The following is a 12,088-nucleotide window of genomic DNA, read 5'->3' as shown; positions in this document are numbered from 1 at the left end:
CTTGCTTTCCATTTCTGTTTGTTTCTACTGCCTTTGCTCTCTCTACTCTTTCTTACTTTTATCTTGCATTGTTTAGAAGAGCAACTGCAATTATTCCCAGTTAGCTTTCAGTTTGCCTCTCTCTCTTTCTGGGCACCCAGGGATTACCTTTTGACTCTGAAGAGACTCCAGTTTCATTTCGAGTTTGTTAATGATCTTTTTCTCCATCTCTGTTTCTTCACAGCACATCTTTCCTTCAGTCCCTAGCTTCCTTTTGAAACATATGACCTTCTGGTGCATTCTCTCAATAACAGCAGCTAGTTCTCTCTTTTGGGATTTCTCTTCTTCCAGCTGGGCTTGGAGCTCTTGAATAAAGGCCTGTTCTAGCAACAACTCCCTGCGCTGGCAAGAAGCATCCTTCTTAGCTTGCATGCTCAACTGTTCTGTCAAGACACGCTCATGATTCAAAGAATTCAAGAGCTCCAACGAATGTTTTATCTCAGCATCCAAGTTCTTCTGTAGCTCCAACACTTTGTTATGTTCTTGAGCCAACAATGCTTCACAGCGGGAACATTCTATCTGAAGTTCCTTGCGGAGATTGTCACTTACTATTTGTTCATGCTCTAAGGATACAGACAGCTTGTTATTCTGCACTTTTTGCAATTCCAAGGCAGCCTGTAAATCCTGTTCAATAGGAGAAACACATATTAATATTCTAGCATAAGCACTTACATGTGGGGTACTCAGGCATTCAGTAATTTTCAAAATTCTTTTATTCAAGGAGAAATTCAAGATTGAGCTACAACAGGTCAAGTATTAAAAGACTTAAAAGTACAAGTTACATTTTCTAATTATGAGTTCCAGAAGCACGCTCTTTACAGTCATGATACCAATTAACAAAGCCAAGGGTGTTAATATTAAAATATGTAGCAGTACATTATTTTTAACTCAATCATTAAGATCCCTATTGAGAAATCAATACTTTTTTTTTTACATCATCCAATCATCATAAATGATATCTGAAGTAGAAATACCCTGAATTGATTAAAAAAAAAAGAACAACACCAAAAACAGTCATCTAAGCAGTAAGATTATTTGGCTTTACAGCCCATCTATTTAAAGAACACAGCACAGACTGATGACAATAACCCATACTCAGCTCAATTTTGTGAGCCAGTGCATTCTCATCACTCTTCTTCCAGAAAGAAAGAAAGTAAATGAAGGGTCAGCCCCATAAAGTTTTCAGGAACTCAGAACAAACCCTTGCTGCAGTCCTGGCAGGGGTTTCTACCCTCTTGCTCTAGGCAGCACCATATCTCTGATCACACAGGAAGCTAGATGAGATTGCTAAGTTGTAGACATATGGCACAAACTGGTACCATCATCTTCCTGTAGTACTGGTCTGAGGGAGGATTTGGGAATGCAGGGAATGCATCAGAGAATGGTTCCATCTGTTGCACAGCTTTATCTGGGACAGTCCACTTTATCTTTGCTTTTGACCAAGATGGTCTCTGTTCTTTGCATGAGCAGCCCATTTACAAGGTAGATATGGTGCTAATATGCTCCACTATAAAAGCAGGAAAAAAGGCAAACCAGCAAACAAAAAACACCTATACACTAAACAATTTCCAGAAGGATAACATAAATAAGAGGGCAGACTATAACAAAATTGTCAGAACTGCATCTCCTCATTTAGGTATCTAACCACAGATGTTTTGGAATGATCACAATTTGGCTTTGGTTTCTAATTTTACGAAAGATATATGCTAAAAAGATGGAACGAGATGATTATGTGTTTTACAAGAATCACTTAAATTACAGTATCAATGAGAAAGGCAGTCGTTTTTTTCCTGTTCAATTCAGAAAATAGGGTACAAAAAAAATTGCTCAACCTAAAAAGACCAGGTTACTTTCTACCAAGCATGTGCATTATTGGTTGATTTTCTTTATAATCTCAATTGGTCATACCCTGCACATCCTCATGGCACAACTCCATAATAGGGGCTACAGTTAGACAATTGTGGAGTCTGTCTTTCTCTATACAGCAACAAGCAGTACAAAAATGATTGAAAATGAAAGTACAACGACCTGAAAACATTAAGAATAAAAAAGATGCATCCAATATTTGCTTTTTTCCATAGGTGCTGTTAAGGATGGTAACAGAAAACTTTAATTCTGCAGTAGAAAATGCCATGCACAATATGTTGAAGTTTTTTTTAATTGTCATTGAATAAAAATACTGGACATGAAATAGTAAAAAATAACCTGATAGTTCACTTCTCTTTGTGTATGAGTTTAAGATGTTGGGCATTACCTCCAAGGCCTGTTTCCTTTCATCTTCTGCTTTCTCATGCTGAAGCTGTTGTTCCTTAAGCAAAACTCTCAGCTCTGTTTCTGTCAGATGTTCAGTGTGCAACTCTTGCAGAGCAGCTGTCAAATCCTTCTCTTTACTTTCCAATTCAAAACTGAAAAGTTCAAAATCACATCTCTATTTATGTTCAGAATAGAACATCCTTCTCTAATGATACAAGTGAGACACTCTGGAATACTTCTGTGATCTGACCTTCAGATTTATATCCCTAACAGGGCCTCTTAAAAGGTCAGTTTCAAGTCAACATTTAGCATATGAAAAGAGTTTCTCTCCCTGCAAGCAAAGTTAAAACTACCTTATATGTAGCTACTAAAAAACAGGGATAAATAATCTATCTTGGTAGAACAAAATACGTGTCCCATGAAAGGAAAGAAAACCACTGGTGTACTCTATGAAAGAAGGTGGGAAAAAAAAACATAAACAGAGCACAGCAAAACGACAGGCAGATGAAAGTACCAACTGAGACAAAAGAAGCAGAATAGTGAAGATGCATTAGATTTACAAGGCAAGGTTTTGGTAGTAGGGGCTGCAGTAGTGCCCTTCATGAGCTGAGCCCAGCACTAATCCATGTAACATCATAGCCAGCTTAGCTACTCCAAAAGAGGCCTGCTGCTGGCCAGAGGTGAGACAGGAGTGGAGAGAAAAGTGCTGCAGGAGGTCTCTCCCGAGCTGCTACCCATGGGGCCCTGAGTTGGAGCAGCGTGCTACTGAGGAATGGGCCCTGTGGGACAGAGCCATGCTGGCACGGTGCTTTAGAGCTGCTGCCTGTGGGAAGCCCATGCAGAGCAGTTGGGGAAGAACAGCATTTTGGGGGAGGGACCCCATGTGGAGCAGTGGAAGGGACTGACCATGGAGAAGCAGCAGATGATGAAGTGTTAGGGACTGACCATAGCCTCCATTCCCCTGCACCACTTGGGAGGAAGAAGTATAGGAATGTGGATGAGGGAAGGCATTTTAAGTTTACTTGTATTTTTCACTGCTCTTGTCTGTTAGCAATAGGCAATATACATCATCATTGTCTTTTAGGCCGAGTTTGTTCTGACTGTGATGATAACTGGTGAGGGTAACCCTGTCCTTATCTCAACCCACCAGCTTTTTTCATCGTACTTTCTCCCGCTATTCTATTCAGGACAATAAGAGTGCAATGTGGTGGAGCTGCTCTATCTACTACTGTTAAACCCCCACAGAGTTACAGAAGAGACAGAGACAAGGCTTTAGTTAAGATACAATTATCTGATTTTCACTTTTACTATGCTCACAGAATATGCCTTGACTGTTGAGAAGGTTGTGGAAGTGTTACAGAGAAGGCAAACGTGTAAATCTCAAGAATGAATAATTAACATATATATGAAAAGCAGCAGAGGTGTATTTGTGGATTCAGTGAGTATAAAGCTTTTTCAGATTCCAGATAAACAAAATGTACTTCTCACCGGAGCTTATTTATTTCTCTCTGATGCTCTTCTAGGGATTTTTGCAGCCTTTCATTCTCTTGATTACGTTCATAGAGACATGACTTCATTTTTGATACTGCTACTTTTTCTTGATTCAAGAGTTCACATGTTTCAGAGGCTCTCTTCTGCTCCTCAGACAGTGTGCTACGCAGGTCACTTACAATGCATTTTTCCTGATGAAGCTTATATTCTAATAATTCAACTAAAATAAGAAAATGTGAAGTTATTCATATTACAGAGATTTTATGTTTCTCAGTCATACTGCTTCAATTGCATAAAAATCAGCTGCATGAAAGTCTTAGTGTCTGGAGAATTCATTTATTTTTAAACATGATATGAATAAGCAGAAAGATGTATATACATGCTACAGCTTTGCTTGCTAGCTGACAAGCGAAAAAGAATATAAAAGCAGCATCAGACTAAATGAGCTGCTGCGATATCTGCAAATCCCTGTTACTAATAGATTCTATAATTCCTTAAGAAAATGCATTCATTTAACATCAAATATTTATATATATTTGATGAAATTGGGTTCTTTTGAGGCTTCTCTTTGCTTTTCTAAGATTTTTCCTAAACACAAGCATTTAGAGTAAGAAGAAAAGGCCTGCTTCTTACTCTGCTAAAATTGTAGGAATCCTGAGTGCACTAATTAAACTGGAAAACTGTTTATCATCAGCTTCTTTGCAAAACAGTATGTTCTGTTTTGTTTTTTTCCTTTTATCTGCTAGGCAAAAAAAGGAGGAACCGACATAGAAAAGCAGAAAACAAGAACTTGACAACTACTACCTTTCCTTCGAAGCTGGTGTTCTTGTTTGTTCCCATGACCTTCTACGTTGGTAAGAGTTTCTTGCAACTGTTGTAGCTTCATCTGGTTCTGAAGATGTGTCATTCGCAGCTGAGCTCGAAGCTCCTGTATCTCAGACAGCAAGATGTTCCTGTCTGAAGAGAAAAGATGCTCCACAACCATCTGCTGCTGTTCTTCCTAAAAAAGAACCAAGTCCCATTAAATCTACTAGGCTACACTAATTTCTTTCTACAAAGATAAATCCTAGAGAACCCCTCACAGGCACAACTTTTCCAGGGAGGCGAATCCAAATGACCAAATTCATACTTGATTTTAATTCAAAAAGTTAACTTAAGTAACAGAAAACCTGATTTTACTAGCTTCCAAATAGCATATAATACTTATTAATAATAGTTTATACATAATTGTTGCTACAGACCATCTGGTCTGAATCTGAAAACTAATTATTATCGTGAAAATATCCCAAACATATGTAGTTAGCTCAGGATAATCTCTTTGCAAGAGAAGTCTGTAAGCTCCAGATTGTTTTATCAAGCATTTCCAATTCCCTATCACAGTCTGTTGGTCACTGCTTTTATTTTCTGGCCTCCAGTTAAATAATCAATAGGCTCTTTAACACAAGAGTTTGAGAAAATGATGCCAAAACACAGACTATAAAAGCTTCACGATTCCACACAGTCTAGATATGCACAGGTATGATTCAATTAATAATTAATAAACCTTTAAAACGATGGCAGTATCCACGCATCATGTCTGGATCTAACCTCAAAATAAAGTATGAGGGAATAGAAGCGATTTAGGAGCATAACACTAAGTGGCAGAAAGCCATTGCATTACATATACTAATTTTTCCACTAATCAAACTTCATCACCACACCCAAGACCAGAGAAGTGAATCATCAGGTGAATTTGTAACATGTTTTTCTCCTTCTCAAACATACTCTGTGCTTCCTGGAGTTATTCTCTCCAATCAGTCTGAATGTTTTTTAAATAAAAGCCAATACAGAAAAAGTATACAATCTCTCTCTAACCTACTCTTCGATGTCATTACTGAGTAAGAGTAAAGCTATCTACTAATTTAAAAAGACCCGATGTGTCTGAGAGTCCTGTCCAAATCTCAGACTGAGTCCTCTGTTCCTCCTACATATATATGTATACACATGTAATAATACACATATACACAAGGTACACATAAGAACACATATACATACAAAAAAGTCAAAGTTTTTAAAAGTGGGAGCCAACTTTCTTGTCATACCTTATCACCTCTATTTACCACTTTGCTAAGGTAATCTTTCAGTGACTGCATAGCATTCAGCAAGGCTGAGCCCTCTTTTTGCCATCTCTCCATCATTGTATTGGTCTGCTGAACATTCTTCAGCTCCCTAAAACCAAAGGAATGTTCTGACAAAGCCAATATCTTGTGGCTCTCCTCATATACCAACTTCAGCATAGTCTGAGAAATAAAAAAAACAAAATAGTAAATATTCAGAAATAAGCATCAGCATCTAGACAGTATTTGAGTAGGATGCAATAGAAATAAACAACAAAAATAAGAAGGTTGTCCTAGGTTGTAATATTAATAAAGGCATACAATTCCATTCCACCACTTGACGTGCTTAGTAATATTAGAATACAGTTACACACATGTACATAAAATTCCCTGGTAACTGATGGCACTATCTGCTAACAACTGAGCAAGTACAGATGTTGAAGCACAAACAGCAGCCTAGAGCAGTGTATATTATTGCTGTGTATGCCTCCATGCAAACATGAAACTAAGCCAAAGGACCATACTTGATCTTTGTTCTTTCTGAAGTACTTATTCACAGAAAAATTATCCATGTCCTATCAAGTCATGTTACCATATGCCAGTGATACCAGAAAACTTCATTACGCATTTAGACAACCTTAGCCTGATCTAGCAGAATTACATACAAATAACATCTCCTAAAATCATCAGTCTTAATTTACACAGTGAAAACTGCTTTCCCTAAAACCATCAACCAAAATAATCTCTTAAATAAATACCCTGTTCAGAATCTATTACCTAATCCTCAGATGTCTTATTTGAAGCAAGGTCACTGGAGATTAAAGTCATTTTCTACATACATCTAACCAAAAAAATCTCAGCCTCAACAAGGAGCTGTTTCTCTTTGCAACTCACTTTAACAACACCACAGTATTTTTCCTTAATTACTAATAAAATTCTTCTGCACTTTTTTGAATGACTTAATTTTAATCAACCCGAGTTGTCTTTCTGCATCTGAAAACAATATAATTAGTACCTCGAGGAGTAACATTTCACGTTACAACCCTTTAGCAAACATTAATAATGGAAGCACACTAAATTGTTCATACTAAACGTTCAGTATTGGAATGTGCAGTCAGATTTTCCAGTAATAACTCATGATCCATGAAAGCACCTGATGTTTAAAAACTGTTTTTTCAGATCTTTCTTCATCTGCTGAATAAGCTGGAGGTGTCTGTTAGACATCTGGGGAAGCAGCACGTACTGTGTTGAAAGCGTACTTCTTAAATAGCACTCATGTTTCTTCAAGTACTATTGCAACTGAACTCCCTGTAGCCTCAAGTTGGATGTTTACATTACAGAATATTTACAGTGCAAATGTAGCAGTTAACACTATTCTACACTAGCATTTCATATCAGCCATTTCAATTTTAATTTACTATATGCTCACACGAATTATCTATTACCTTTAGTTGAGGTGAAAGTGTTTCCTTTTCTCTCACTGATTCCATGATATCTGGAAACATGCCACGGTACTGCAGATAAGCCATGAAATTAGTATCCAAGTGGTCTGATGTTTGTAGCTCCTCCTCCAGTTTAGCTGCCAAATTTGAACCTAGAGAAAGAGACAGTTCCCCCACCCCAGGGCTTACAAACATGAAGAGAACTTGAAACCAGCATAACTGCACAAGACAGCCACCTCAAACAAGTAAAAAGGTTGTAAGCTGCCTTTAGCCCCAGAGAGGATGATGCTGTTAAGTCAGAACTCACTAAACTCCCATGTCTCATTTCTAGTATGTACAAATGAAAAAGGTAAAAGCAGGCTTCCACTATCTTGAATATACAAACATTTCTGAACCAACTATAAAAAAAGTGTCATTTTCAAATGAAAGATGTGCAGTAAAAGAAAACTGGAGATAGAGAAAATGGTAAATTTTTATACCAGAGTTATCAGAAGATAAAAGGAATATACAAGGTTACTTACTGCTGTCACATCCACTGCTCATGAAATCTATGGCAGATGCTCCCGATCTTACATCATCTTGCAAATCAGATGGAGTTAGATTATCTGTTTCTCTCACCTGCTAGAAATAGTTTTTCTCTTTAGTTTTCTGAAATCAGCCAGTGTTTCTGCATTTATAGTAACTTCATTATTGGTGTTGAATTTAGCAAATGCCTACTTGATCTCAAAGTTAGTTAAAGCAAATACAAGCGCAAAAGCATTATTGGTACTTCTCAAATCCAATCCATCTGAATTTCTTTTCCTTTCACTATTCTTAAGAAACAGCCTTTGAAACAGAAGCATTTTTGTTCAGTCTCAGATGATTTGTAATTCTGATTAACACTGTAAATAATTCCTTTGTAGATATGTTTCAGCTGTAGCAGAACGGACGAAGGAGAACTGTTACAATAAATTGAGTACTAGAGTAGTAAAAAAAGTTCTAGTTTTTTGCTCAATTACCTACTTACACATGAAGCTATATCACAGATGCATCGGCTACTTCCATACAGCCTCACTAGAAAGGTACCAAGATTTGCAGAGGCCTCTCAACAAGTGTTCTGAGAACACAAGAGCAATATCCATATTTTTACTGGAAATGTATCAGCAGCATGAAGATGTACACGACACTAAGCCTGCTGTGAGCATCTTACTGTTCAATCTAAAGAGTTTGGAAGACTATTTTCACTTATTATAAGGTGTGGTAGACAAAATTTAAGTACAGTCTCCAGTATCTGATAGCGTGAGAGAAACTAATAACAGTACATCCAGAACAAGATTGTACAGTGTCTCTTTGTATAAATTTCTACAATTTAGGAGGACAAAACTGAGCAGTCTCATGTAATTAGAAGGAAATCAGACATGAAATACCACTTACCAAAATCTTCTTCCCCATATCTTGTTCATCACCAGTAGCAGAGTAGGTACTATCAGAGAAAACTGGAGATACTACATCTGCGCTCTCTGCTGCTTCCTCACTGCCATTTTCATTAAGGTAAGAAAATCCCAACAAAATGGAATTATCTTCCTGCAGTGATGACCTAGTGTGCACCATTTCGTGACCTGTACTTTCAGCTTCTGAAAAGGGTGTCAGATTAAGCACTGGTTGAAGTTCCATGCAAGATGTAACATCTTGCTTTCTCATAATCTCAGGAGAACCCCATGAAGTCACATCCACAATGAAATCCTGGAAGTTCTTCAGAGTACCTTCAGTACAGCCTGCATTCACACTGTTATTTGGAGAATCGTGAGTTTGATGGCAATGCTTTTTCAAGGTCTTCCCTTCTTCAGAGCTGTTGATCACGTTCAATTTCTGAATTGAGATATTTTCTTCTGATTGCTCAATCTGAGATGTTTTATTTGTACTATGAACAGAGAGGTCAAACAAAGCATCTTTTTCCTGCAATGGGATAACATATTAATTGTTTAATGGAATTTAAGTATGATTTTAGAAACAAAACATTTAAAAATTCCTCTCCAATTTAATAATCAAATATATGACGATTTCAAGATTTCATATAAAAAATGATCCCAAACTTCAGTTTACACACCAGTAACCTGTCCCTTTTAACAGGCAAATCATCACTGTGGTAGAAAAATTCTATACTTAAAGAAAATGTATCTGTTTCTGCAGAGCTAGTTTTTGCACCACTCAAGAAAAAGGATATTCTTTGTAGCTGTGTAGATAACATTTCTACTTTAAAAAAAAAATACAAATCAAAACTTGTTCTTTTTCTAACAAGAAAAATCTCTTGAATTATCTTAAGACCTAATTTCTGACCCAGGGCACTGGAAAAAAGAGTTACAAAGAGTATTTCTATGGATGGTTTCTGTACCTACTCCTCCACCTTTCATGTTAATGTATTTCCTAATTTTCACTGCTTCCCCTTTTAAAATTAAATTAACTAACTGTAAGATGTTTCTTTGCTCCTCTAAAAACACTTCGTTTGTGTCACATTCACTGTTACACAAAGGCTCTTCAGTGTTAACATTTTGAACCAGCTTTAATTCACTATTCAGGAATAAGTAAGGAACTGCTTAAATTTATGCAGGTTTTCTGACTTAAAGAAATACTAAGCAATAACCATTTCATTTTCTCTTAAGTGGTCCAGTATCACATCTCCCAACATTTATCTAATTCATATTAGAACAGAAGTGCCACTTAAATACTGTTATTTTTCTCCTTCTCCAGGACTCAGCTATCCTGCCTAAATAATTGGTAGATTGTTGATTAAAAACATCCAACACTGCAGTCTTCCTTATTCTAGGATGAACTAGGTCCTCTGAACAGGTCTGTTATAACACATGCCTGAAGACAATTCATTTGTTTACTTTCACTCAGCGTATTCTCCAACCTTGATAACCACCTCTCCTCAACCTACTTTACTACTTGTAGCACATAAGTTTGTAAATATACACACTAGCATACATATAAGAATTTAAACATTTGTGAAACCAAGTTTCTACTTCAAACCTACTTTAAATAATTTAACTTTTCTCAGAGTTCCAGCATACTTCTATATCTTTCACAGTTGAACAGTTCTCTCTTCACTGAATCTTAACTGTATTTTTGCAGAAACTAATTGAGAACTAAGCTCTATTGATAAGATGCCACCTTTACAATTAAATTATCTTTGTCCTCTGAATTATTCGCAGACTTTAACACTCCCTGCTTTGAGTACAAAGAAAAAAAATCTTGAGCAGTTTCCATCCTCACAGAATATAGTATTTTTTCTACATTCAAATTCTATGTACAGTAACTATGATTTTAAAGTTGTACATGCAACTCACACTGTATAAATATTTTACACTGCAAGCAGAACAAATAGTTGGAACTTGAATAGCATATTCTGGCAATACAAACTTGTAACAAGTAATCATTACTAAGACATGAATAGGCAACTGTACTCCCACTCTGCACAGGAAAAATACAGTGTTGCTGTAAGTGATTTACACCAAAAAGCAGTAACTCATGGAGGTCAGTTATCAGCTTCTGCTATTACAACTTAAAAGAGATCTACAGAGGCAGATCAAAAACAACAGGAATAAATCTGGGGAAACATGGGGATACATCCCCCCTTAAAAGAGCATAAACAATATCATAGAATAACATAACAGCTGAGGTTGGAAGGGACCCTAAAGATCATCTAGTTCCAACCTCTCGTGCTATGGACTGGCTGACCCCCAACCAGACCAGGCTGCCCAGGATCTCATCTCATCTGCCTTTGGGTACCTCCAGGGATGGGTTATCGACCGTTTCCCTAGGCAGCAGAGTCAGGGCATCACTGCCCTCTAAGTAAAGAATTTCATCCTCACATTTAATCTAAATCTCCCTTCTTTTAGTTCAAAAACATTTCTTCTTGTCTAATCACTACCAGACCAGGCAAAAAGTCAGACTTCCTACTGTTTATAAGCTCCCCTGAAAAACAATGAGGTGTCCCCTGAGACTTGTCCAGTCCGAGGAAGCACAGCTCACTCTGCCTCTCTTCACAGGAGAGGTGCTCCAGCCCTCCCATCAACCTCATGGCCTCATCTGGACCCATTCCAACAGCTCCACATCTGTCCTGTGCTGGGGACTTCAAACGTGGATGCAGTACACTCCAGGCTGGGCCTCACAATGGCTCAGTAGAGGTAAACAATCACCTCCCTTGCTCTGCTGGCCACACTTCTTTTGAAGCAGCCCAGGACCAAGATAGCCTTTAGGACTGCAAATGCACACTCCTTGTTCATGTTAAGATTTTCACCCACCAGGACCCCTAAGCCCTTCCTCAGCAGGGCTGCTCTCTACGAGCTCTTCTCCCAGTCTGTACATGTATCTGGGATTGCCCCAAGCCCTTTGCAGCACCTTGCACAGGCCTTGCTGAATCTCATTAGGTTCACATGGGTCCTTTGGATGGCATCCTTTCTAGTATCAACTGTACCACTCAGCTTGGTGTCATCTGAAAACTTGTTGAGGGTGCAGTATCTGCATAGGTGACACAGCCATAGAAAGCCACCATTCAGGTGGTCTAAACTCTGATGCTATCCCATATCGCTCTGCACTGGTCATTCAACTCTATTCCCAACCATCACCTCACAAGTTTTTCAGCGGAGATCCTGAATGTATAGCACCCCCTTGGCAAATGGCACTGAACCAAACTTGAAATTCTAAGCGAACAATAATTCAAAAACTAACAATGATACATTTTTAATTTCTGCTTAGAAAACAAACGGAAATAACTTTACACAGTAA

The 12,088-nt window shown here is 37.8% G+C and overlaps 1 protein-coding gene across 1 annotated transcript in view; it reads right to left on the bottom strand.

The window, feature by feature from the left end:
* Positions 1–12,088, bottom strand: part of PCNT (pericentrin) — a 94,057-nt gene that overhangs the window by 14,865 nt on the left and 67,104 nt on the right. The window contains exons 36-43 of the mRNA XM_065750921.1: positions 8,735–9,256; positions 7,843–7,942; positions 7,325–7,473; positions 5,865–6,062; positions 4,588–4,783; positions 3,781–4,003; positions 2,294–2,444; positions 148–663 (exon numbers count right to left, since the gene is read on the bottom strand). Coding sequence (XP_065606993.1) covers positions 148–663; positions 2,294–2,444; positions 3,781–4,003; positions 4,588–4,783; positions 5,865–6,062; positions 7,325–7,473; positions 7,843–7,942; positions 8,735–9,256 — 2,055 coding nt within the window. The remainder of the gene's footprint in view (positions 1–147; positions 664–2,293; positions 2,445–3,780; positions 4,004–4,587; positions 4,784–5,864; positions 6,063–7,324; positions 7,474–7,842; positions 7,943–8,734; positions 9,257–12,088) is intronic.

Source organism: Cyrtonyx montezumae, unplaced genomic scaffold (assembly GCF_038088225.1).
Source record: "Cyrtonyx montezumae isolate F1298 unplaced genomic scaffold, pur_monq_1.0 scaffold_7, whole genome shotgun sequence".
Taxonomy (NCBI): domain Eukaryota; kingdom Metazoa; phylum Chordata; class Aves; order Galliformes; family Odontophoridae; genus Cyrtonyx; species Cyrtonyx montezumae.
The sequence above is the reverse complement of the archived record's forward strand: the minus strand, read 5'-3'. Positions and strand labels throughout refer to the sequence as shown.